This window comes from Calonectris borealis, chromosome 1 (assembly GCF_964195595.1).
Source record: "Calonectris borealis chromosome 1, bCalBor7.hap1.2, whole genome shotgun sequence".
Lineage (NCBI taxonomy): Eukaryota > Metazoa > Chordata > Aves > Procellariiformes > Procellariidae > Calonectris > Calonectris borealis.
In genome coordinates, this window is record NC_134312.1 from 208,907,695 (window position 1) to 208,935,258 (window position 27,564).

The following is a 27,564-nucleotide window of genomic DNA, read 5'->3' on the forward strand; positions in this document are numbered from 1 at the left end:
CTAATCCTCTTATATAAACCATTGCACTGTTCATATGTAATACTAGTGTAAAAAGACACTACACTAAGATATTTCATATCAAAACCACTTTATAACAAAAACAACTTTTTTTTTGATAACCAAAACAACTTGGTTTAATTTATGGAATTGGACTAACTTTGTCACATATGGACACAATCCATCCTCTAATAAAAGCTCTTCACGAATGAACAGAAAAGATCAGAATTAAAGTAATCCTTACATAATTGCACTATTTTTATTTCTGTCACAACTAACAGTTGATTCTTTCAAAACTGTTTCTTTGAGCTAAGGGTAACGCTCAGCCTTCTATTTTTTGTCTCAACTGTATTTTAAAGCAATTTCTTATATACACTGATCTTTCAGTGGACATCTATATTAGCATGTTAACACTCCAGAGTTCTCTTTAAGCATTAATTTCCGTTGTGTTGATACAAGGAATCACTGGCACACTGAATCAGGCATACCACTTGGTCTGCTCGAAACAGATTCCCACCTGGTGAAGCTGCAAACCTGAACACCCCCCAGTCTGGGCAGAAGATACCCCCCTCAGGAGGAAGGCGCACCTGCGGCTTCTACAGCAGTTTGCTCCCTATGCATGCATGGGACTTACCCTGCTGGTAAGGGCAGGACAATGAGGTAGTACAAAAGAAATTTCTTTACAGACAATTCTACAAGGTACAGATACAAAGCACATGCCTTGGATGAGAAACTGTTGATCAGCAATGAAGTTTACTGCAGTGTGGACTTTTGTTACTAGAATGGTAATGGATCACCAAAAAAAGAAAAAAGATAAAAACTCAGTCATTCTGAGACGCATGCTTATTGAAGCACTCTTTTTTACACTTAAAATTAAACAATATCTAAATAGCACTGCATGTTCTTTAGCAAGTCAGGTCATATGCTACAAATAAATAGCAGTAAAATTAGCAGTGCTAAATGGTATTCACATAATTGCTTGAAGGAAGAGGATTTCCTCACCTGAATCGTATGAATTTTCAGCAGTCATCATCAAATCTTGTAATAATCTACTTGACTGTTTACTTTGCCTTGGACTTCCATTAGAGATTTGTTCCTTGTAGTTTGTTATGCGCGAAGGTAACCTGCCTTCTTCATGGAGAGCATGACTATAATGTTTCACATTTGCAAACGCCCCAATGGTCGAAATGGGAGAAGATTCTCCACCAGAATCTGTTTTATCTGAATTTAAAACATTTGTAATCAGTTTAGGTATAGAAATGCAGTGTTTTGCACTTCATGAAAAACACTGATGCACATTCTGTTCTACAGAAATAACCTGCTGACTTCATACAGTACTCCATTTTAATAAAGTTAGCCAGATCAGGTCAATAAAAACCTTTGTATTACACAGTTTATGGATTATACGGGTTCAAAGATTATGCACGTCATAGATGTCTCAAAAAATAATTCCTAACTCAACTAAAATATTTCTTCCAAAAAGATTCAAACAAATCTTTCCACATAGCAAATCCACCAAAACTTTCAGTAATTTTTCCAAATCCAGAGGCAATGTAACTTCTCTGCTCTGGCTTAAAGATTTCTTTTCTCCCCAACCCGTCCCACACAACAGCCCTTTTTGGCCACCCAACCCAATAGAAAACACAAGTCCAACTTTTTACTACCTACCATGACCAATGATTAGATAATATAGGAATAAGTCACATGTGGATCATAATGGGATTACACAGCAAATGAGTATTCCCTACTCTAGAATTCCACTGGATAATATTTCATAAAACTTTTTTGATATGTATTTTGGTTTCTAATCTTTTTTTTTTTTTGTAAATTAAGATGTGTAAGACTAAGTCAAGTGCTTTTCAGAATATAAATATATTCTCCAATCAAAACTTTCACCAACAAAACTTGTTGTCTAATCAAGATAGCAAATTGGTCCAACGAGAATTATTCTGCATAAACTGATGCTGACTAGCATTAATTACTTTTCTTTAATTAAAAAATGTCCCATATCAGCTGTTTCATTATTTCATTATTTTGCTCAAGAAAAATGCCAAGATGAATCAAAATGAACCTCTGAAATTTTTTACAAAGCGCATTTTATAATTGAAAAAAACCAAAAAGATGGTCTAAAAACTTGGTCTACATGGTCTAGAAACTTGATACTAACTCCTTATTTAAAAGATTTCACACTCACCTCCTTGATATGCTCAAAAGCTAAACCTTTAAACACCTTCCATCAACTCTGATGGTTCTCTTTACAATTATTGTACAATTGTCTCTTAACACAGACCCCACCCAACAGAAAAATCAACAGGGAACTTAAGTCATGGAACTACGGGGAATCTTCTTTTCTTGGTGAATTTTTGTTTCAATTATGTTTTTCTAGACAGACACTGACAGGATAAGCTTTTCTCAAGTATAACTCACTTTGCTAGTATATAAATTATATCTTAAAAAAAAGGCAACAGTATCAGCTATTATTTCATAATCAATCATTTCAAAGACTCTTCAGAAAAGATTAATTTCCTCCAATCTGTATTTCTCAGGAACAGCAACATTTATTATATATTTTCTATCCACATATATATATATTTTACCTGCAAAAGAAATGTTGTAACTCTTCGGTGTGTCTACCTCTGGTATAGCACTAAGTTCATGTTGTTCCAAATCAAGCCCTAACTTGACTTTTGCCACAGGTGGTTTGGAAGATCTCCATTTCTGTTCTCTACATAGAACTTTCTCAGACTGTTCTGTAAAACAAAGTTCTGCATGTTGCAATAATATATATATATATAATTAACTTGGGGAGATGGAACAGAACTCTATCTCAGCTGCAAAATGAGAAAAATTATAATGAAAAATATTATACAGGCTTACCAGTTTGCTCAGCTGGACCAATGCACTGTGAAATCATTTCACATCTGTGAAATTTACTCCTGCCACAATTCTCTTGCTGGTAGTTTTCTGAGACTTGGAAAAAGTCAGTCCTATTAATCCAGTCAGGCTTTTGTGCCTCTGTCATTTCTTCATTTGTGCAGGTATGTCTCACCTTAGAAGGTGGGGGGGGGGGGAAGCAACTGTATATAAGATTATATTTATACTCATTTATCAAACCAGCATTTTCTTGTGTGTGTATTCCATGCAGGACAATATTAAGCACTTCGAGAAAGTAGTTCAAGTATACAAGATACTGGACAGATTTGCTTAGCCTATAAAAACATTTGGACGTATAGGTATTTTATTCAGCTCTATAATCCTAATATGCTAAAACATAATTATTTACATTTTCAAGGCCTTTGTTAGATTAGAATACTCTATTTTTAACAGGAACGATTCCTGCTTTTAGTTTTCCAGTTCCTGAATTCAGGAGACTGCAAAAGCAAGAGACAGGGACTGTAGGCAACAGTTATTTTTCTAAGATGGCTTCTGTTCAAAAAAAAAAAAAAAAAAAAAAGAGAAGGAGGGCAAAAGCAGCTTCTTTAGAAACTCAAAAATAAACTTGGATTTTTCTTCTGTTACCCAGAAACAAGCAAAATTACAAGTCAAGGGTGCAGCTGTAAAACCAATTTCCTAACATGTACACATAAGACAAACTTTAAAAAATAATCTATTCAAAATGCTTTTGATACCCTTTGAGGTACTGCTTCAGCATTTTTAATACAAGAGCTGTTTTACACATATAGCTGCATTTCTAGAGCTGAAGAAAACTATACCTGCCTAGATATTTCAGACAACATAACTATTTCAATAGGCCTTATGTTCAGAGACCATACACACAAGTCCATACTATTTCTGTTAGACTGAACAAAATGGCACTCTTGAGGCTTACAAAAGAGAACTACTGATTACAAATCACAAGTCCTAATTAAAATTTTCATTATGGTAAATCAGCTAAAACTATCAACACTCCATGGGATACTTTGCTAATTAGTAGCATTCATTCTTAAGTTTGATCGCCTACTAGATGACTCACCATGCAAAGCATTTATAAAATAAATTATTTACCTGCTTCTTCAGAAATCCTTTCAAAGCCTCTTGATGTCTCTGCATCTGTTCCTTCAATTTATCTTGCTTTTGTAAAAGTAGTTGTTCTTGTATTTTCTGTCTAGAAAGAAGAGCTTCTCTTTGTGCATCTAGCTGCTCTTGCAATTCTTTCAAATACTTTTGCTGAGCTTGGATGCTTTCTGATGAGGCCAACACTTTGCCCCTTAAATTCAGTATACCAGAATAATTTAACAAAGACGCAGCCCCCGTTTTTGGTATCAAGAATTCCTCAACACCCTGGGCCTTAGATTCTTCATGAGATAAAGTCACAGGTTCAGAAAGATTGAGGGGTTGTTCAAAGCTTGTTTTGATGGTGCTCTCTGCAGATCCCTGCCGATACACCAAAGAATCAACTGAGGCTGCCTGAACTATATGAGATCCCTTTGTTGCTGGCATGAGGGGTGTCTTAAGTGAAGGCTCTTTTCCAGCTTCTGTCTCTGTTTGATGGTTAGACATCTTCTGAGATGACTCTTTAAAGTGCACTGTTTCTGAAGGCTCAGACGAATCTTCTGCAGGCAAAACAAACCTAACATGTGGTACACGTGCTTCTGGTTGTGTTCTTACTGCAGTGACATCTTTCATGACTAACCCTAAAGGTAATTGGAACTGAGACGGTTCTGTGATGTGATTATTGGAGGTTTCCAACATTCCCACTTGTTCCTGTGAGGGACAGCCACATGGCAAGCGAAACCCTCCATATTTAGATTTCGATGCTTCTAAAAACTGCACATGTCTGCCAGGACAAACGTTATGCATTTGCTCTTCATGTTTCTGTGAAGATGGTTTTTCCACCATACACAATGTTCCTGAAAACACAGGTAGCGACAAAGCATGCTCTTGTGCATGAACTTGTTCAGATGACTGGTATTGTGTTGGTTGCACTCCTTGCCTCTGTAGAAGTGGTTCTGAGACAGGCTTTAAATCAATTGATTTTGTTTCCACAGAGCTCGGAGGTGTTGCAGAAGTAGACAAGTATCTTTGCTTCAATTTATTCTGATACTCCTGTAGACGCTTTCTAGCTTCTTCAATGGTCTGTTTGTGCAGCCTGAACAGAACGAAAACATGAACCTTTCCAGAGTGGTGCAAAGATAAACATCAATTTCAATAATCAAAGCAATTCAAATTATTTTGAAACAGGCAACTCATACTTCCAATTCATACAGGAATTTACCTATTTTGCTGCAGAAGGCGTTGTTGATAATTACGAATAATCTGTAAATGGCTGTCTTCTCTAGAACTCCTGGTTTCTGGTACAGTAGTATTTCCAGTCTAATCAAAATAAAATAATTTTAAGTGCACATATACAAATAACTCACAGAAAACTATTAAAGCAACAACCTTAAGCTGTATGTTCTGTCTCCTAAGTTTACAGAAGCCACTCTGTACCACCCTTTGAAGTCTGTGAGATTTCAGCCTGAGGCAGTGCAGCTAAAGCAGTTTTTGGAACAGATGGCCTACAGCTACAGTCTCTCTTAGCAAGTCGAGCACACACCGTCAAAGTCAATGGTGCTTACAGCAGCTTAGCTCAAAGCGGTAAACATACCCAGTAGCAAACTCGGGAAGCAATGATCCAACAGAGCTGCATTTTCAAGGCAATCAGATTCTCAGAGGAGTACAGGTTGTGCAAATGATTCAAAATTTTTAAAAAGATTACTTTCCTTCAACATCCTCAATAAATTCTTCTCCTTTAAGCAGCTGTTTGAGATTTAGACAGACAAAACCGCAGAGGTGGAGTTTTTTGTCTTTTTTCCCCCTAAGATTTTTTTTTCTTCTTGAAAAAGGATACATGTACATGACTCTACTCAGATTTTACTAACAGGTATTTTAAACAGACATGCTGTCCCTGGGACTATGCAAAGACAATCCAATATTCAAAGTCCAGTGATATCGTGTGAAATACAAGCTTCTATATCAGACAAAAGGAAGCTTTTGTATGTATGAACTTCTGATTCATAGCCTAAGAAATAAAAATTGATTGATTGTCTTGATTGATATAATTGAAAATTAACAAATGGTGCTCTTGATTTTTATAATAAGGTTAATTAAAAAACTACACACAGTTTTCTACAGTTCTTCACCTCATATTCCACTTTATTCTGTTTATCTGTAGAAGGAACACTGTGGCTTTGTACCAGCTGATCTTGCTCCTCCTCCTCTTTTTTTTTCTTAGCCTCCTCCAAACAGGTTTGCATTTGGATCTTCAGAAAATCAGCCTCCAAACGTGCTTTCTCTTCTTCAATTTGTTTAAGCAAGGCCAGCTGTTCCTGTTTCTGTTGCTCTATTTGCTTGTTCTATTGAGAAGAAAAATTAGGGTGCATCTCCAGAACTGAATGACAAAGAAATCAAAGACCCCTCACACACACCACCACACACAAAACTTTACTCCAACTTACAGCAGAAATTTTATTGCTTGTGACAGGCATTTGCAAATTTTAAGAGGCCTTTACAAATAGTTCCAAAGTTTACAAGAATAATTTTATTTTACTGGCTAGATATGTCTAATAGTCCCTGAATCCATTTACTATGGCACTATTATCTGTTCTCAAATTAATAGAATGGATAAAATCAGAATCTAACCATTCAAGATACATTATAATTTTCCAGAAACTGCAAAAGAAGTCCTTTTCTTAAATTGAATTCAGAAATCTACTTTACATTTTATAGAGCTTTTCATCATGAGTTCAACACATTTAAATGTTAATTCAGGCCTTGCAGAACTTCTGAAATAGCTAATGTATAACCACTTTAAGAGCACTCCATAAATCTCTGAAGTGGTTTGTTTATTTTTATTCTCTTTCCATGTACTTATCAGCTACAAATTCACTTAGATCCACATGCAGCAACAGCATATATACTTTTGGAATGGAAATGAAGAAAAATTTCAAAGTACTAGCAAAGATAGAGTTGACAACAGCCTTTAATGAGACAGTCTGAATGGGGATGTCAGGAAGAGCAACCCAAGACAAAGCTAGACCTGAGAACAGTTAATGTGGATATAGCAATATATACACCTAGGCAGGTGCAAAGTGGGAGAAAATGCACCTTAAAGAAAGTAACCACACTTTCACAGAGGATCTGCTGCTTTTATTTTTTCCCCTAAAACAGTACTATTTTGTCAAATTTTTGTTTCCTGAATTTCTGAACTTTAACTCTACAATTTAAGGCTGCACTAAGACCCCAATTTCAACTTTCTTTTTTTTTTTAAATTGATAAATCACCATATAATAGCTGGTAGGTCTCTAAGGATACAACAAAAATGAAAATATAATGAAACATATACACAATACATGTAATGAAATAATACAAAAAGTTATTATTTTCTAAATATAATAAATGTAGCATTCCCATAGCCACAAAAGACTTTCTCCATTTGTTTCCTAGTTAATTAAAAAAAACAAAACCAAAACCCCTCAAGGTTTGTAAGCTTTTCCAGTCACTAAACACAGTCTCACAGACCTTGCTATGTTATTACACAGGGTTAGTAAAGTTTTCAGTTGTGTATTGTTGACTACATCCTCCCTAAAGCAAAGGTATTAATCTACAACTGTGATTCTCATTTAATCATAGGATGGCATCTCTCTCCTATAGCACTTGTTAGATTTTAAGAAACTGGGTTTTTCCACTCTGTTCTAACTTCCAGCTAGAGTTTAGTAATTTTTAAAAAGTTAATACACAGAGGTTAAGTACAGAAAATGTTACAGAAGAAGTTTAAGTGTCACAAGCATGTTAAAAGGATCTATAGCTGCTATATAACCTGAAGCATTTTAAAGTCTTCTGTAAACCACTTTTTTTTACACCACAACTGAGATAGGAATAAGTATACACACCCACTTACCCATTTTTGTCTCTCCTCTTGCATTCTAAGTTTAGCTGCTTGTTCTTGAGGATGGATTAGAACTGAATTTTCAGCTGCAACTGTATTTTCCAAGATTTCCACAGAGTCTAAAATATACATGTTATTTAACTGTAATTGCAGTCAGAAAGGGCCTTGGATCTTCTTTACATCTTGCTTTACAGTTTCACAACCTCTCTAAACAAAATGCATAGGCTGCTCTTGAAAAGATTACCGTCTCTGTCCCACTACTCTGCCTGTCTCCATAAGCTGGAAAATCATTTTTTTGTATCATTTAAGCCTTTAATGGCCCTTTATTATGTGTTGTTCTTGAATATACAGTAATGGGTCAGCTCCAACAGGCCTGAAGATTGCTTCCACCCAGATTCCTTGGTAGCCTAATAGCAAGATCATCCTGAGGAATAAAGAGCCACACATTAACCTCTCGGAACAAAGAGGGTATAAAACTGGCACTCTCTGGGCAAATGATCTAACATTCGGCTATTGCACAAAAAGCATGTCTTCATCCTGTACTATCAGCTTCAAATAGCAGCACATTTTCCCCAGAGGCACGTTTTCACTCATGCTGCACTCTCCAGTCCCCAGGAATTATGCTGGTGTATCCATGTACATGATTGAACTATATCGCTTAATCTCATTTGAAAAAAACTAAGCACCCTATGAAAGCAAAAAAAAAACACCCACAACCCGCCACAACTTAATTACTTTAATAGACTTCAGAAATCCCACTTAGCATGCAAGTTCACCAACTTCAGCACTAGCATAACCAAAAGAGCACAAAGGATAGAAAAGGGAAGTAACCCCAAAATGATCTGGCTACCAAACAAAATGGAACATCTAATTGCTATAAATTCCAGTTTTACAAAGAGGCTTTTCAGAATGGTGCCCAGAAGCAGAAAAAACCCACATTATTTCAGACACATCAGCTCATGCTTGTCTTGTGCATTTCTAGCTGTGAATTTCTGAAGCATCTGGCTTTTCCAGTTCAACAGGTACAGAACTTCAATGCCCAATTTTGCACTGAGAATTCCACTCCTGGAGACAAACACTTATTAAAGTATGGCAACACCAAGCATGACAACAATTTGGGTGAGATTTAAAAGATACAAAGGTATTTTGGACATCTTTCCTCCACAAGATCTTAATGGGCAAGTTGGACGTAAGAGCAAAACCTCTCCTATTTGTGGTTTCAACAAATCGATAATGCACTGTGGGCAAAGATAGGAGAATTGTACTTTCTGGCAATATGACAGAACACCACCAAGGCAAATTCATTGAACAGTTTTGTTACGGTCCACCCTTCCAAGTCTTTTTGCTCCTACACAACAAATTTTGATGCAAGTATGTATTACATACCTTTGGCTTCACATACTGTATTTTTCTGTTGCTCATAGTTAAGTTCGGAATCACATAATGGTCTCTCGTCACTAGCAATTGTGCCTGATTCAATAGTCTCAATTTCACTTTGAATCTCTTTCTCACTTTTTGATGTCCACTCCTCTTTTTGGCTTCTAATCTTGTTCAGCAATTTCTTTAAGGCAAGTTTTGACTGAGGTTGGCGAGTTTTTGCTTCTTCGTGATCTATAAAAAATATATACTGTTAAGAGTTTTGGGTAATGAATATCCTCACATCATAAAAACAAAAAAAACTTTTTTTTTTAAATTGGTTACACAGTTGGACAAATAGCTCAGGTATATTACCAAATTTTAAAAGCTTAACAATATTTTCTCTTACCTGCAAGAGAAAAGCAGTAATTTGTCTCTGCACGTTATAAAAGGAGGACTAGGCTAGTTGTAGTGTTTCACAGTCAGACTACTCGTAGACTGTACTGTTGCAGAAATAAGCAGTACTATCCTGCCTGCTTTATATTAGCACTGGCAACCCAATGCATCACAGACCAAAAACTGGATTATGCCAGCAAAGGGATCTGGCAGAAATGCTTGGCCAAGCAGCAAAGTTCACTAACACACTTCTTGTTCACATTATCCTGTACATGCCACAAGCAAAGAATACACACACACGCAACTGTTGCAGCCTACTCACAACATGGAGCAACTCAATCATCAATTGAACATAAAGGGGACACAGTAAGTAGACTTTCATAGAAAGTCAAGCTTTAACTTTGAAATATTTCAAAACACAAAATGAAAAATATTTTAAGTTCACATACCAGCATCATCCCATAGTTTACACTAATTATACAGGACTTATTATGGCTACTAACAATGTAGTTCTTAGAACAATTAAAAATTATTCTCAGTATAATAATGAACTGAAGTATATCAGAAAAAGAAGTCACATTTTCATTTTTAAATTCATAATCATTAGAGTATTATCATCCATGATAAACATCATAAACCACTTGATACTGAAATACTTCACAGGCATCAAGGAATTTTAGTACTTAAGACATTTTAGTTAATACTAAAGTTAATTTATTTGATATATTAAACTAAAAACTCTTCTCTTCTACTATAAAACCAAAAAGTTTAAGCTAAGTTTTAAAAGCTAAAGTTTAACAGCTTTACTTTCTGATTCAGTGGGCACCTCCTCTTCTATCATCTGTCCCGATTCTTGTCGAGTATCACAAGCAGATTCTGGTTGAGTGTCACAAGCAGATTCTTGCTCCAAAGAGATATCAAGATCATTATCTTGAGATCTATCAGAAGGGGCTGGAAAAGGTTGTGGCTCAAACTGCAAAATCAGGTCTCCTTTCATTTCTGATTAAAAGAACACAACCACATAAAACAACAATTGGAATAAAAAGCAAACAACATTACAAGACTACACTCATCATACAAAACCCTAAGAAGTTCAAATATCAGTAACTTGTTTCACAACAGATTTAATCCAACTATTTTTTTTTCCCAAAATAGAAGATTCAAAATTGTTTAGATCATTAGCCATCTATTAATTCAGAAATTCTACAGGGTTTTCCACCAGAGTAAACTTTTATTTTGAAAGACATAGCTTATGTGATAAAAGGCTCATCTTTACACAAAAAGCAGCACACAGGAACAATTACATGCAGGAGGATCCCAATAACTTCATCAGGGAAAAGACACACCCTGACCTGGCTGCTCACAGAGCTGTCACAGGAGAGTGATTGATCACATGGTCCAGGTGCAAAATGCTAGAAGACTAGTCAACAGGACTTCCCCCACAACCACCTTACCAACTGAGGGGGGTACTGCCTACAAGGGGCGTGGGACACATGGAAGATCATCTTGAGATTGTACGCTTATTATAGATATTTGGGGGAGGAACCAAAGGCAGGGAAAGGAAAGGATCAAGTTAGTTTGGGGAGGAACAAGTGTGAAGAAAAAATATAAGAATAAGGGGATAAAAGGGGCCAGTCAGTACACTTGTCTGGCCATGCACTGTGCCTGACAGTCTGTCCTGTCTTCTCACTAAATTCCATTTCTAGCTGTTTTCCTAGGTGAGGAACACTCTATTTTGTATGCATGTGTATGTATGGATATATAAGAGCCAGCAACTGGAGCGGGGACCAAAAGTCACATGGGCACCTGTATCCACAGCACTGCCAACAACTGCAGAGACCAGAATGAGTGCATATTATGAGGGTATGAGTATCAGCATGCAGTGGCTAGCAAATCGCAAGCCAGACTAGCCAGCAAGAACGATTAGAGGCTTAGGAGCTAGGTGTCAATCAGCCATAACACTGGGCTGGATACTGGAAAGGCCAGGAGATCTGCGAGTTGGCTAGTGGAGGGATTGGGAGATCCTACAGGGCAGAGCGTGGGGTGTCAGGGTCAACTAAGAAACCTGCTGGCACACATGCATGTGTCTCAGAGACTATTGGAGACAAGAGGATCCAGGGTCAGCTACTGGGTAGACTGAGGATTTCAGGTCAGTTACTGCAGGGATCCATAGCGTCTACATGCCTGTGCGTACGCTCACATACCCAACTGGGCCTGTGTAGCAACAGGCCTTGGGGGTTCACATGCCCAGGAGGTAGCAACTGGGGAGACTAATTATCAAGGGCCAGCTGCTAGGTAGAGTGCGTGTCTAAAGCCACTTACTGAGTGATCCATAGCACCTACTTGAGCATACCACTGCATACGTGGACATGCGAGGTAACTGGAAGGCTACAGGGTCCAGGATGAATTACTGGATAGACTGGGTGTCTAAGACCTGTTACTGGGGGATCCATAGTGTGTCGGGTGGAGACCTGGGATGCAGGGGACAGCTACTGGGTAGACTTGAGTGTCTAAGACCAACTGCTGGAGGGATCCATACTGTATATACAGATGTATATCCCACTAACAGGCCTTCATCCTGATCAGCCAGAGCAGTGAACAGGATGAGATCATTTGTGCTGTTTGTGTTTAATGCGAGTGCTGTGTTTTCTGTGTTGGCCTGTGTGTATGTGTACTGAAAGCCTGCTCGTGTGTGTGCCAACTGTGAATACACACACAGCCTTGCTACCGACTGGACCTGGGAACAGGCAGCTGCAGCAGCCTCTCCTCTACTGGGTTCCAGATCAGCAACCTCCAACAAATTACTTACTCCTGTCTTCACTGTACATATCTTCAAATGCAAACTCCAATTCTCTCTGCCATTCTTCTTTTATTTCCATGCGTTTGTATGCAGGCACAAAAAGTTGAGGTGGCATCTGCGCTACAAGCTGTCTTCTGCGCATCCGATCCATATTCTGCATTTGCTCCAGTTCTTTGAGTAGCCTCTCCCTGTCCTTCAAGTATAAAGAAGTGATAACAAACAGTCTTCACATTCAGACAGCCATGTCAGGACTGATAAACAGTCCATTTGGTTACCATGAAGTTTGTTTCATCCTTAATGTTTAAAGTTAATTTTATTCTAGGGAGAAGGTGCTTCCTTGGGAGAAGGCTGGATCTGATCTTTAAACACAGTAGTCATCAATGCTACCTAGAAGATCTAATGTTAAATAAAGGATCAGACTGTACACCTGTAGGCCAACTTTCCTCAACAGAATTAAATCTTCTGTTTTATAAGGTAAATGAGTACTTCCTTTGGCAAGTTACTTTTGTTAGCATGTACTTCAGCAATTGCTACTTTTTAAGACGTATACTAAATACTCTTGGCACACTAAAATTATGTATGAAAGCTGTTTTTAAAAAGTTTTTTTTGAAGTTTGGTTGGTTTTTTTTCCCGTTAACTTAAGGAGCATCAGTAATATTTCCACAGTTCCCCATTTCAGTTAGGTTACTCATTCAGGGCCAATCATATCTCAACTAAAAAATAGGAAGCTTTTGCTATTTCTAGCCTCCAAAAATACTTGTGAAGGTAATGGACAATAAAACAAATTTCAGAGCATACCTCTAGGTACAAAGACCTTTTTCAATAGTTCAGTTTTTACTTCTTAAAGGAAACAATTTCAGTATTTCCAGACTTATATGCTAACAGAACGTCAGTCTTTAAGTAAAAACTTTGAAAAGTTTTCCAAAAAGAAAAAATAAACTGTTGCCTTCTTAATAATAAACTAATTTTTCCCCTGAAGCACAGAATAACCAACTCCAACTAAAGCTGATATGCAAAAGCAAAGCTCATCATCTATTAAAAAAGTTTACCTCAATTGTTACCAATTGGTTAATAGCTGGTCAAACATTAAGATAACAAAAATTAAAGGACGTTCTTCTAAAGGTTGGTCTTAATCTGTGTGCTTTCATTCTCCCTCCTTCCAGATAACCAAAATAAGCAAACAGAGTTTGATGGTTTTTAATGCATTCTGAAAACTCCATTTAGCCCATCAATTTTCCTCCTGTACTATAATTCCTTTACTAATCAGCCACCTACAACTTACTTACCACTGGTCATTTTGACATTAAAACCAGGCACAACTACTTTGCCTACCTGAGCCAAATGGACCTTCTTCAAGGCATGACTTCCTCTGAGATGTGCCTTTTCAAGCTGCTCTCTTCTCTCCCTCTCTGCCTCTCTGTGTAGTTCCTCCAAACGCTTCCCTTCTTCAGCAGCAGCTAACCGAACATCTGGCTGACAGTCAATCAATAGTTTAGCCCACGAAGTTCTTTGTGGTAGTTTAAAGCATATGTAACAATAAATAAATGAATAATTCTGTAGCAAAAGCACTTAAAAAAAAAGGCATACAATGCCATAAGCATCCTTAAAGGTTTATAATTCTTGGTTGCAAGCAGGACCAAATGAGTTTTTTACCTTTGGAAAAAAAAAATGTGCTTATTTACATATTCCATAAGTGTAGGTGTCAAAGTGTTCTAATTTCAAGACATACTAGGAACAATCATTTGTTTTTATTTGTTATCATTTGATATTTGTTTTGATCATTTGATTTATTTGTTATAGCAGAGTGGTTATTTTTCCTACAATACAAGGCAAAAAGAATAATACAGTCGATATTACAGGTTGACTACTTCTATCCTCATGGTTTCATTTTAAACAAGGGGTGGGAGAATCCAGAAATGTTTTCATTCTCATTTGGGAAACCAGAAACAATCTGCAATTTTTAAGTAAGAAATTTTTTTTAAAAATAATTTTTAAATAGAAAAATAACACATGAAAATTAAAAAATACTTAAGTAAAAAAAAATTTAAAAATCATTACACATAAGCAAGGCTACAAAGATTAACATTTTGGAATTTTCCATTACAAAGCTGAGCAAACTACAGTATCTTCTCTTATTGTTTAGGCCTAGTCCTTCAAATGTTAAGAAAACCTAAAACTTCGTGAATGAAAATTTTGTGAATACACTGAAGAAAATATTCACAAAAACAAATTTATCGAGAGCTTTTCTAGTCTAAAAGAGGCTGATCCAGAACAGGAACTTAGATTATGGTCTCACATCACCGATAAACCGAACTATTGTTTGGTTCACTTTTCAATAGCACTACCTTAATTCAAAAATCACCTCTAAAAGCTAAGCTCTTGCTCCATATCTCACTTTTCCAGGTCCCCCCCTTCTTCTGATCTGACTTTGCCCTTTGTCCAAGCATACTGTAAACTTGAGTAAACTTTCCCATTTGGCAAAACTCTATTCATCATTCTTTTTCCCAAATTAGATTTCTGCCATTTTGGCAAGCTGACACTGTTGACTGCATGAACAGATGAACACAAATACGAGGTAAAGACTGGGAGTACACAGCTAAAGAGGGGAAGAGAAAAAAGCAGGGCAACTGCAACTATTAATTTAGCAGAAGCCACAAAGCAGAAGATTTGGGTGTCCTAATGTTATGTCGGCCTTGTGAACTCACCTCCTTACAGAGCTCTGCTCACGTGGGACTGGCAGGTGTGATACCGCAAGTGACTGAGCACATAACAGGCCGTACAAGTTCCCCCATCTAAGATTCTGATTACTAAGTGTAATGGCTGCTTTATACAAGTTCATATTTTTAAACAAGTTCTAGAAAACTGAATTGCTGATATCCAAACGCTGTATGCAATATAAAGAAAGATATATGGAAGCATGTATCACAAACACTTGGAGTTAATCACCTGCTCTCCATCCACTTCTCTGTCCACATAAGGTTCAGAAATATGATAACGTGTAACAGAAAAGTTGTCAGCACTGTAGGGCTTCACTGCAGGAGTCTTTTTCACTTCAAAATTCTAGGAAGAAACGTACAGCTGTATTGGAGAACAGTATCTCTAGCAAAGCAACTAAACAGAACATAAGTGATCTGTATGCTTAAATTAGTATTAAAAGAAAGCCACACCCCCAAATTCTCTCGTGAAAATATTGTTGTTTAAAACTTTATATAAATTTAATAATTAACGAATCGCATCAGCACAAGGCAGATCTAGAGGGTTTAACAACTGAGAGCATCTAACAGCCTAAGGCAAACTCCTCCACGCAAATTGACATTTATCAGAGAGCTCTACCTTCATGTTTCAAAAGCATTACCTTAATTTAAAAGCACTTGAGGTTAATGTACTAATACAAATCCCACTTAGAACAGCTGTCACACTCACCTCAAAGCAGGGCAGATCCACAATATAACTATACCTAACACAAAATAACACTTCTCAAGTACAGACTTTCTTTACGAAACTCAGAATCATTATGTCCAATTTATTAGTTAACCAGAGAAAAAAGCATTTTCTGTAACTTCCCTGAAAAATGTCTATTCATGTAATACAAAGTATTTTTTTTTTTTGAAAAGTTTTGGGTACACTACCACATTTCAACTCTTGTCCGAAAAAGTTGGAACAGAGCGACCAGACCCTCCCTCTTCTTTGGCTCAGCCCAACGTTCTCAGTAGTGAGGTTAGGTAACTCGGTATTCTGTAGGACCTGCCTTTGTACTTCTAACACATCTTACATTAATTTTCTCTCAGCTTCCTCTTCTCTAGACTTTCTTCTAAAAAAGGATTCTTATCCATATTAACTAAAACAGCAAGGTTCATAGCCCAAGCAGTTTAAAACTAACAGGACTGTAAACAAAGGCACATAGAGAAAGAGCAGCATTAAGGCTCAGGAATATCTTAAACTTATCTTTATGTAAGATGAGCCATACAGAATTTCAGTATTGATTCTCTCTTGTATTTTATAAAGACTGTAGAAAGTGAAGTCTTTAAATTAAAATCCCATGATATGCAACTAGCTTTAGCCTTACCAACAGAACTTCAGTAACTTATTTTATGGTTCTTAAACAAATGTCTGTTATTCTAGCAGGAAGAAAAAAAACAAAAAAGGTATGACCAAATAAAAGCACGCCATCAAGAATTTCACTTTTATTTGAACATAATGTTGTTTAAAAATTGCTAACTTTCTTAATCAATAAATCATAGTAATTGTAACAGATCAACATTAACAAAAACACTTGTAGATACTGATTGCAACTCTGAAAACAGACAAGTCCCATGCCTAAACCTCGTTAGCCCGATCACCGACTGCTGGACCTATACTGTGTTACTTTCAGAATGTATAATTAAACCTCAGTCTTCTGAATTATTTAAAAAAAAAAGTAAAACTAACAAATCAGTAATTAATAATTACATTCAATCAATCAATTCTCCATAATTTTATTCAAAAGCTGTGAAGATATGAGAATTATGTTGGAGGCTGCAATTTTCCAATTAATGTCAAAAGCAATTTAGGTTGAAAAAAATACTTGTAACATTATTACACTTCATGGTGGAACCACTGCAGTTAAGAATCCGTCTGTACTTCCACCAAGAGGTTTGTAACTCCCCCCTCCTTTTTTTTTTTTTTCCTAAGAAAGTAAATAATTCTACACTAAAATCTGGCAAAACTGGAACAGCAATGTAACATGAAATGAGAAAAACCCAACTCTACAAATGTTATGAATACTCAAGAAGAGTACAGTAACATTTTTAGGTTGTATTTCCATTACATAAAAATCTTCTAGATCATATAAAAAAAAAATTAAGTTCACAAGAACTCTGTGACACTTGTCAATAAAATGGTGTTTACAAGTTTAACTTAATTAAGTAACTTAACAGCTGGTCTAATAATTCAGGTCAATTCCTAAAAGCTGTCCTTCTGAGAATTAATCTTGATTATGACAATATGTCTAGAGTAAAAACACTTATTTTGTAACTGGGTAAAATAACAATAATAAGAGTATCTTCAGAAAACATTTCTTATAATTCCAAGTAATCCTGGAATGAACAACACTGCCCTAGCTCCATTTTATGAAATTTTATTCAATTGTTATTGCAACAGACCATTAGATTATGATTACAGTTATGTTTAATAAGCTCTTTATGTAAATTGATTCAAGAAAATAAGCGTGCTTATGCAGATGACCTTATAATTTGCTGTAATTCACAGGATCTAGAGTAAAGTTAAGCAATTCAAATTCAGTGCCTTTTGAGTAATGCATTTGCATGACAAAGCCCCAGATTTTTTCCCCCTGAAATTGACAGTTAACATCTTTCGTTTTCTCCCTCTCTACAGAACTAGGAATAAGTCACAGCTCTAACCATCTCCAATCTTTCATTTACTTAGCATTTACCCCATGCAGTACATGGCACCCAGTTACTCTTCCAAGAAAATAACTTTATTCTTCACCCTGTGCCCTCCCAGCAACAGAGGCCTATGACAAAAGGATTAAAATCCATACAGATATGAAGACTAGGAAAAAGGCTCAAAGTCAGCTAGCCTTTACATGGATCAAATTGACACGCTACATTTAAACAACGCAATGCAATCTCTTTCCTCAACAAAAATCCAACAGGTCTGCAGAATTGTTGACTCAATTTGCCATTATCAGAGCATGAACTTCTTAAAAGAAAGAAAACCCACGTGTTGTAGAAAATCTAAATGTTTGCAAACTCTGCTAAAACCAGCTAAAATCATGTTTGCTGAAAGAGTAAAGGACATTTGTTCATGGGTGGACTTGCATTAAATTGCAGAATTTCAGGAAAGGAAGTTATGATTCTGCAATACTTAAACAGGGTACTGACCCAGACCTGTCACCCAACACAATCGCAAATGCAATTGTACCAGAACCTGGGGAAACCTGAACAAAGTCTTCTTGCTTGCCCTGGTGAAAAAAAGACTAAAGAATAAGTAATAAAGTCTGCATTTGTAAAATGGAAAGAGATAGGCATTACTGAGGCTGGATGAAAAGTATTATATAGTACTGTTATAATATGCACATTTGTAGATGATAACTGCAGCTGACTTTCAGTCACCAATTAGAAACTTTTTTTTTTTAACAGAAAGCGACATAAAACACATCCTAAATTGCAAAAGTTACTAAAAAGCAATGCTGCAGCACCTCATGCTTTCCCAACAACACCAAACTGCGCAACACAAGCATCTGAAGACCAGGAAATGAAGAGTCAAAGTTTTAACTGACACAGCCTTCATCTGCTCTACAGCAGATACACCAGGAGCACATGTGAGGGCGTGCTCCCCTCCCCGAACCTGACCTTCTCCCGTAACCCTGCTCAAGCGATAACCCCCAGTGGCAGTCGCAATGGATGCGTCTGGTTGTGATGGATGCATCCAGCTCAAAGTGGATAAGTGGATTCAGGGGAGACGGATAACAACAGATAACACCACAATAGCCAAGGGCTAATTTATGGCAATGCATCCACCTAACCACAATGCTGGTCCATGTCTGACTCAAGCCAAATTTGGAAGAAACTAACATCTGCAGTCAGTACGTAAATATGACTATGAGTAAATCATCTTACCCACATAAACAGCGAGCCTTTTGAGCTCTCTTGCATGGCAGTGGGTTACACACCAGGATCTCCCTTTGAGTAAGGACCCCTCTCAAGTTACTCCTCGAGGCTAAGAGAAACCTTATTGCATCAGACACTCAGTAAGTGAATCAGGAATAAGCACGCTGAAACTTTGAAATCTTAGCTAAGTGATATAAAGGATTAATTGTGCATATATAATCCTTTAGACATAAATTATTGACCAAGTCCGGGACTAAGTTTGGATTCAGCCGCACCTAGACTCCTCTAAGGGAAGGAGTTTAGAAAGCAAGGGGGTCCTTTCTGAACCTCATGACCCAATGGGAAGGTCTCCCGTTTTGTCTGACCCCCTCCTCTATGCAGTAAATAAACAAGTGTACCTTGCCATCGAATCTTGTTAAACCACTGTCGCATTTACTGTTAAACTTTGTTAAATTGCTGGTTTATATCAATAAACATATTGCTGCTTCTCTTACGAGTGAAGTGCATCTCTCTCACTCCTTCCGCAACATGTCACATGGAACAACGTAGAGGAGAACAGCAGCATGAAAGAATGTTTGAATCTACCTGAACAGGACCTTATTCCATTTGTTCAAAATTCCAATATTGCATATACTTCACCTGAAAGAACCCCAAACTTTACTATTCCCTTACAACACTTGCTTTAATCCTCACTCATATCCAACTTCCACAATAAGAAAACCCTTGGGCAGCCAGCAAGGAAACCTACAGAGAAGCATGTACTAACAGATACAAATGAAAGGATATAGGCACTCCTCCTTCTAATCATTTTGAAAACTGAGGGTCAAACCTTACTCAGTTTTTCCACATACGTCAGTACCAAACCCCTATCATCCAACACACTAACCTACACATAACGTGCTGGATGTAGTTGGGAAAAGCTTTGATAACTTCACTGGCTCTGAGAGGGACTAGTATACCTTAATCCTTTCTCTTCTTGTCAGTGGTCTGAATATCCCCAAACCTGATGGTCTGAAAGGGCACAACACCACATAAGGCAACTTAAACTCCATGTTAATGAAGTTACATTAAATTAAATTTACTAAAGGTTAACTCCAAAGTAAAAATGCACATAATGTTCTTCCTGCAGTTCAGATCTGCAATCTTACAGTAACTTCTATACCTATGCAGTCTCTCTGAAATCAAAGCAGCATGAAGGAGGTACAAAGTTGCCCCCTAAAAAGGGGACACCATAGAACTGAAAATACGGTTCTTATCTACTACCCTCCCCAATAGCTTTAGGTACTGGTTTCCTATCGAAATTAAACAGCTTACCCTACATTTAGTATTCTCTATAAGAAACAAAGAAATTGGAGAAAAAAAACAACCACCACTCCACAGCTAAAAAGGTAGAGCTATCTTTATTACAGAACTAGACAAAATGCTACTACTGCATCATTACGACAGAAGGCTGAGGTGGGAATGTACATGCTGAGAAAGATCGTTGTAGAGTTTCATACCACTGTGGCTATTACATGGAAATGAGATCATGATAAAGTTTAAAAGTAACATTAACCACAAAAATAAGATCTCAGATGACAAGAAGTAAAATCCACACATAACAAGAGATCAGAAATAAACAACTACCAAAGCTTAGTAGTAAGAAGTTTGCTAATACATAATGCATTAATTTTCTTGATTTTTGCTGAACCACTCTCCTTACAGTATGCAAATAGCAATCAGGGATATCCTATTGTGTGGAGTCAGACCAATAAATAAATCATTATATTACATGGTACCCTGAAGTTGTGATCACTATTGCATCATAGATACATACCTCAAGAGGATGTGGTGGAGGAGGTGGCAGGCTTGCAACTTTGGCTGCTCTTTGCCTTTCCACTTCCAGAGCATGTTTACGTGCATTTGTTCGTCTTGGGGAAAAAACAAAAACAAACAAACCAACCCACCCCCCCACACACAAAAAACACCACAAAAGAGAAGAGAAGGAAAATTATTCAAGCAACAATGACAGCACTGTGCAAAATAAAAGGCAAACCTAAAAACAAACAGATTCAGATGAACCTGAATTGAATGCTTGGGAGATAGGGATGGGCAAGCACACTGAAAAGTCAACAGAACTTATGCTGGAAGGCAGCACTGGAAAATTAATTTCTTGAAGCAATGCAAAAATGTTAACACACACAAGCTTCTAAAGAACAAAGCAAAATCCCTGCTTTTCACTTCAAGTTTCCAGAAAGCACTGCATCACTTCAACATATCTTAATTGCTCAAGTGTGGACAAAACTAAGTATTTAATCAATAGGTCTCAGCTCTACTCAAGCACAACTATTCCCAAGAGTACACAGCTCATTTTTCATGCCAGCCTAAGTTTCGTCCCATCTGCTTAAAAAAAAAAAAAAAACAAAAAAAAACAAAAAAACCACACAAAAAACCCAAACCAAACAAAAAAAACCAACCAACCAAACAAACAAAAACCCCCACGCTAAGAAGGAAGACCGTGACAAATGCAATAGGTCCTTTTTTCAAGTGTATAACTCTCCATCAGGAACTGGCCTGAGAACATTTCATTTCATTTGTCACTGAATAGCTGTCAGCCAACTATCTAGACTGAGAATAGCGATACAGAGATGAAAGGCCCCCACTCATTGAGAGTCTATAAGGCCAGCTTGCATACTTGACATTTTTGTCTTGGTTTTAAAACTACTGTTCTTATCAAAATCTACAAGCTTTGTCCATGAGCATTAATTCTCTAACCCATAAAATTTCAAGATTAAAAAAGCTCCAAGCAAGAAGCGTCAAGATTTTTGCCTTTCGCCTTGTGACATTGTAAAATGCATTCCATGCTTAATAAAACTAGATAACTATTGCATACCGGGCTTGCTCACGAAGTAATTTTTCTTTTTGGTACTTCTGCTCTTTCAGGGCTTTCCTGTGTCTCTTCTCTGCTCTTTGTTTCCTTTCCTCTGCTTGCTTTGCGAGAGCTTCTAAGTCAGGTTCCTTAACAAAAAAATATTGCAAGCGCTTAATACAGGATTTTACTCACTTCTCATACTATCAGTGTGGTATTTCAAGTTAACTTTTCTTCTCTGCCATCTTCTTTATTCTCTTCTTCTCTACCACATTCGTCAGCCAATGTAATCAAATATTGATGTGGAAACCAGCTTCTCTCTACGTCTCTTTGATAAAGAGGGTAATATAAATATACTTACACATTTTAGCAAATGCTGACTAAACTGTACAGAGAAAGCATGTTACTACCCTTCAGTCATTAATTACAACAATCGTGTATCAACAGAAACATTTCTTTATGATTAATTCTCTGTTCCTATGGCATTGGTACCACAGTTTTCCACAAACTCATCCATCCTAGCATCGGAAAGGACTACAAAGAAGTTGATTTAGAGACACTGAGATATGGAAAAGTATAATGCTATTTTACTTGGGTTAAAAAGCCTGACTAATTCAGGCAGTAAGGTCGTCTGCAAAATTCGTGCAAGAAATCTGCGGCACCGCTGATTTCTATAAACCTGGTTCAGAGTCACATCTGTGGGAATTTTCTATCCAACCACATCAATGATATTTCAAAGAGAGCCTACGCAAGTTACAGGATTTTAAAGAAAGAGAAACTAGTTTATAGGTGCAGAATTAAGAAGTGACACCAGTTTGCAGTCTAAACAAAGGCCTCTGTAGCCCTTACCAAGACTTTCCATGTCACTTGAGCACTGCAGAAAAAAAGTTAAGTGTATTTTCTTAACCATAGAAAAGATACTATTACATGGTAGAGAAAAAAAGATACTATATTACTGGCATTCTTGAGACAAGATTCACCATGTGCAATTTAGTCAAGTGCAACATACGCCATCATATATGCATACAATCTAACATAAACAAAATAACTTGAAGAGTTTGCACAGCAAAAGCCTGAGCAGATGGGCCTGCCAGACCATTTAATCCTGGTCTTGTGGAAAGATATTTGCCAATAAGTACATAAACATTTCTAAGAAGTTTCCATTCTTAAAAACTGTCGTTTTAGGTATTAGAACTGCATGACCAAGAATACTAAAAATCAAACAGCAATCTTAGTATTTCTATAACATCAAGAATTTCTCTGACAACAATATTAAGCTGTTTTACTTACGTTCTCCTTGGCTTGTCGGTGACCCTCACCAATCGCTCTTAAGCTTGATAAATACAATTTTTCTAAGGCTTTCATCTTTTGATCCTGTGCTTTCTGCCATTCAGCTCTCAGTGCCTCCTCTAATTGATGTAGTTGTTCTTCTCTCCTCTGCTTTACTTTCTCTCTTATCTGCAAGGCGATATACTTCTGTTGCTCTCTAACCTGTAGAAACAGCATTTATGTTTTGTCAGCAACTTAAAAAAGCACAATATTTTTGCAGCCTTTCCACAATATGCTCTACCCTCCTTTCAGCTTTCCATCTCATCTACTATGCCATTAACAATCTGTCCAGAAAATACTTTAAAATTGCTGTCACCTTTTTCCAAAATTATTATTTAAAATAATAAATTTAATCTTAGTTAAATGTTTCAGTTAAAGTCCAAACAGCAACATACCACTGACAAACAAAACGCAAAAACTGTTTGGAATATCCTTCCCCCCGAAAATACAACACAATAATTTATTAAAGACTCCTATTACAATGCAACATGGTTTGAAGAAAGTCAGCAACTATACTGATAAATTAAAGTCTGTTTATTAAGTTTTTGTTTTCCACATTACCAGTAAAACTCTCTTCGTTAAAGAGAAAAACATATCAAGAAAAAAGCCCAAGAGGGGTGAAAGATTAGTACAGAGTAAATGTCTTGAAGATGTGCATTTTTTGAAGATGTGAAAGACGTGTCCTGCTTTGTGTAGGAAAAAGCAGAGGAAGGCTAAGAAAAGAGTAAGAAGAGAAATGGAGAAATAGCCCTGTGTTCTAACAGCAGGAAAGCAGAACAGAAATGGAAGAAAGATGAGATGATCAATGGACATGTTCTGAAGAACATAATAGACATTCTAAAAGGAGCAGTACTTAAAGCATTTAGAGCCATGAGGGTGGTGAGGCACTGGAACAGGTTGCCCAGAGAAGTTGTGGATGCCCCACCCCTGGAAGTGTTCAAGGCCAGGTTGGATGGGGCTTTGAGCAACCTGGTAATGTGGAAGGTGTCCCTGCTCAGGGCAGGGGCGTTGGACCTAGATGACCTTTAAGATCCCACCCAAAACATTCTATGATTCTCTGACTGTAGCAATTCAGTTCGACTAGTGGAAAGCTGTGAAGTTCTATATTAGCAGTAGTTGTCTTATTTCTTCTGCAAGATCACTGTGAAAACACCTGGAACACTGAAAGAGGTTTGAATCCTTACACAAGTGACACATCAGCAGGACAGAGACAACTGCATGTTCCTGGCCAAATAAAAACGGTAGATACCAGGAAGCCAGTAGGGAAGAAGAGATTCTGGAATAGAGGCCAAAGTGAATCTAACAAACAGAGAAGGTATAACAAGCAAAATATGCACTTAGTAGTAAGTAAACATGAGAAAAAGAAAATAATTCACAAGCTAAATACAAACCTAATACACAATATTATGACCCTGAAATTTAGTTTACATGAAATAATTTTTTCAGCTATTTTTCCTAAATTATTTGTTACATCGTTAAATGAAATACACAATATGCAAAAATACAGGCATACTTGCTGTAGCCTCAGTTTTCTTCTTCTTTCATATTCTTCTTTCAAAAGCATGGTTTCTTCATTAGGACTAAGCCTCAATTTCCCAACTTTTGCAACTTTCCTCTTCATCTTTGGAAATGCTGATTAATCAACTTCTGTGAGAACAACACGAGAAACAGAAATTGTGCATGAATGATATAGGTAAACCAGCTATAAAAAGCAAATATTGCCATAATCTTACAAATCTATCATGGTATCTAGGAGTGTGAACTACAACTGTTCACAGCTGTTCCAATTTTACTCCACAACATTGGCACTGTCTTTGTCACAAAATGTACTGCTTTTGAACTATTATGTTATGTAGCAAACTCTGCAACACCATTACATTCACATTCTACACTGTGGACCAGACAGGCACATCTGCAAAGTCAGTAGTGAACACCATTCCACTCCTGGGAAGAAAAATTAAAAAAAACTACTGAAAACCACATCACACAGTAAAGCAGACTGGTCACTTAGGTCATCTGTACTGAAATATTCTCATAACAATTATAAGAGATAAGATACAGAGTTTGTTAACATTTTTGACTGCAGTCCAAGGTTTTCTGCCTCGAAGACTGTAAAACTCCGACAACGGTCTGCATGCCAAGCGTTTCACTAGAACACTAAAATTGCTCACTGACAATTTTTTATTCGAGTTTTCTTAAGCAGCCATTTCAAATGATGTTAACCTGTTGATTTTACTGTGGAACTAGGATCTGCTGGTTCTACAGATTGTTTCCCATTTTCCTCGCAATTATCATTCTCATCTGCACAGCAAAAAAGACTTCTTCAGCCTGATATGCAGCCTAGACCAAAACTGCCCCTGCCAATCTTTATTTGATCTTTAAGTATTTGTATCCCTGAAAATATTCTCCCAAAACAAACCAACGAAGACTTTCAAAAGTTACTGCTTAGTTCTAAAAATCAAAAGCTTCTTACTAGTGAACAATCCTCATAGCACTAACAATTTAACCAACATGTTACACCTGGAAAGATTTATTTTCAGTATCATAAATAAAAAAGGAAAAAAAAACACTGTAAAGAAATCAGGAGAGGTATAAAAACGAAAAAATTATGCATAAGATACTTTTGAGACAGGATTATTAAGCCAATGAATCCCAAATTCATTACAGGATAAATAGGGACAGAATATTGTGGTTCCTGCTATCCTTCCCTTGTTCAGCTGATGAGGCACAAAACAGAAGTTTATCAATACAGATAATTAAGAAGCAAATGAGTACATTCCCTCCCACCCCCAGAGAAAGGAAAATTTAGAGGATGAACAATATAAAGTCTAGATAGATCTAACACTTAAAGGATAAGAGCAAAAGCAGATGACGCAAACGCCACAGCAAAGTGGTCAACATTTGCACAGGTTCACTTGCAGTACAAAGCAAATCAGTAAATACACGACAGTGAAAACTAAGCCAGCCATCCCCGGGAACCCTGCACCACAGAGGTTCCTGTAAGCAACGTTAACGCCTGTCACTATCCTGCCCAGGACAGCTAGCAAACAGCACTCCTCCAGAGCCGGAAGGAGAAGCAGCAGAGGTAAAAGCGCACCGGCCGGGGGCTCAGACCCGAGGCGGGGGGCTCGGCTGCTCGGGGGCAGTGAGGAGGACGGAGCACGCAGGAGCACACGCAGGCCCCCAAGGAGAGCCCCACCGCCAGCCAGCTCTGCCCAGGAGGCCCCGGGCCCGCTCGGGCCGCGCCCCGTCAGTCACCGGGAGCCGCCACCGGGGCCGCGGCCGCCGCAGCTCGACCAGCCCGAGCTGAGGAGGGACAATACGGAGGGAGGAGAAAGGAAAGCAGGCCCTGCCCAGCCCCAGGCGAGAACGCCGCCGCCTCCGAGCGGCCGCGGCCCCGCGCAGGAAGGCGAGGGGGAAGGCGAAGGGAGCGACCCCACGGCGGGGCTGCCTACACCTACCCGCCGCTTCTCCCGCCGCCGACTCGGCCCTCCCGGCCGCCGCCGACCGCCAACTGCTGCCTCCTCCTGCTGCGTCACCTCTGACGCTCACCCCAGCGGCCAATGACTGCGGGCGCAGCGGGAAACCAAGCTCCACGGCGGGACTCGTCTTCTGCGCATGCGGAGTGCTCCTCCGCGCCGCTTGCCGACACCTCGCCCAACGCAGCGCGCACGCGCCACCGGGCCACCCTTCCCCGCCTCCCAGTATGATTCACTCCGCCCCTGCCTTCTGGTGACCAATGGGAACTGAGGAAAGCTGTGACTGGCCGGTGAGGCCGAACGCGGCGAATATAAAATGGGCGCCGGGGCAAAGGGAGGTGTTTACTCCTTCCCCTCCCTTCCCTGTTGGGTTCTCTGTTCCCAGTCAGTCCCTTCCCAAGGACTGGTTTAGATGGGGTTAATGCTTTGCCCGCTTGATCAGGCAATCTCAGAATGCTTTTGAAGGGGTTTATCACTACGGCTTTCTCACGGCACTACATCAGCAGGCCTCAGCCAGGGTTTCCAAGTGCTAGAGCTCGTGTGGGAGGGGTATCGGCTGAACTAGGCATGGTGAGGGAGCAGAAGAAAGCTCAGCGCTGCTAGTTTTACCTCACTAGTTTTACCTCTATGTAACTTCCTTGTTCAACGCTGTGTTTGGATGCACTGTATGAGCAGAAGGAGTAAATTCGGACTATGACAGTACCCCTGGACTTGCAGTGCTGCTCTGCCTGTCTTCTAGGCTTGCGTGCGGCTGGCTGAGTTGCTTCTACAATGGATCTGTGCTGCTACCTCAACCTCAAAACTAGCGCTGATCTTTCTTTTATAAACTGCTTTTTTAACTAATGTCTGCTCCTTGTAAGTCTGATGCAATACTTATTTGC

The 27,564-nt window shown here is 38.2% G+C and overlaps 1 protein-coding gene across 9 annotated transcripts in view; it reads right to left on the reverse strand.

Moving 5' to 3' along the window:
* CEP295 (centrosomal protein 295) overlaps nucleotides 1–26,828 on the reverse strand; it is a 46,578-nt gene extending 19,750 nt beyond the window's left edge. For 4 of the 9 annotated variants that reach the window (XR_012672034.1, XM_075140137.1, XM_075140138.1 and 1 more), the window contains exons 1-17: nucleotides 26,666–26,827; nucleotides 24,718–24,851; nucleotides 23,166–23,366; nucleotides 21,900–22,024; nucleotides 20,844–20,937; nucleotides 15,363–15,476; nucleotides 13,749–13,889; nucleotides 12,426–12,609; nucleotides 10,424–10,615; nucleotides 9,251–9,475; nucleotides 7,877–7,983; nucleotides 6,120–6,332; nucleotides 5,213–5,310; nucleotides 4,003–5,086; nucleotides 2,875–3,046; nucleotides 2,595–2,747; nucleotides 1,000–1,218 (exon numbers count right to left, since the gene is read on the reverse strand). Coding sequence is in view for 8 of the 9 variants with exons in the window: in XM_075140137.1 (XP_074996238.1) it covers nucleotides 1,000–1,218; nucleotides 2,595–2,747; nucleotides 2,875–3,046; nucleotides 4,003–5,086; nucleotides 5,213–5,310; nucleotides 6,120–6,332; nucleotides 7,877–7,983; nucleotides 9,251–9,475; nucleotides 10,424–10,615; nucleotides 12,426–12,609; nucleotides 13,749–13,889; nucleotides 15,363–15,476; nucleotides 20,844–20,937; nucleotides 21,900–22,024; nucleotides 23,166–23,366; nucleotides 24,718–24,825 (3,430 nt within the window). In the remaining variant the exon portion in view is untranslated. Of the gene's footprint in view, nucleotides 1–999; nucleotides 1,219–2,594; nucleotides 2,748–2,874; nucleotides 3,047–4,002; nucleotides 5,087–5,212; nucleotides 5,311–6,119; nucleotides 6,333–7,876; nucleotides 7,984–9,250; nucleotides 9,476–10,423; nucleotides 10,616–12,425; nucleotides 12,610–13,748; nucleotides 13,924–15,362; nucleotides 15,477–20,843; nucleotides 20,938–21,899; nucleotides 22,025–23,165; nucleotides 23,367–24,717; nucleotides 24,852–26,665 lie in introns of all 9 variants that reach the window. The other 5 variants (XM_075140141.1, XM_075140142.1, XM_075140139.1 and 2 more) reach the window with 5 other exon arrangements.
* Between the last annotated feature and the right edge of the window lie 736 nt (nucleotides 26,829–27,564).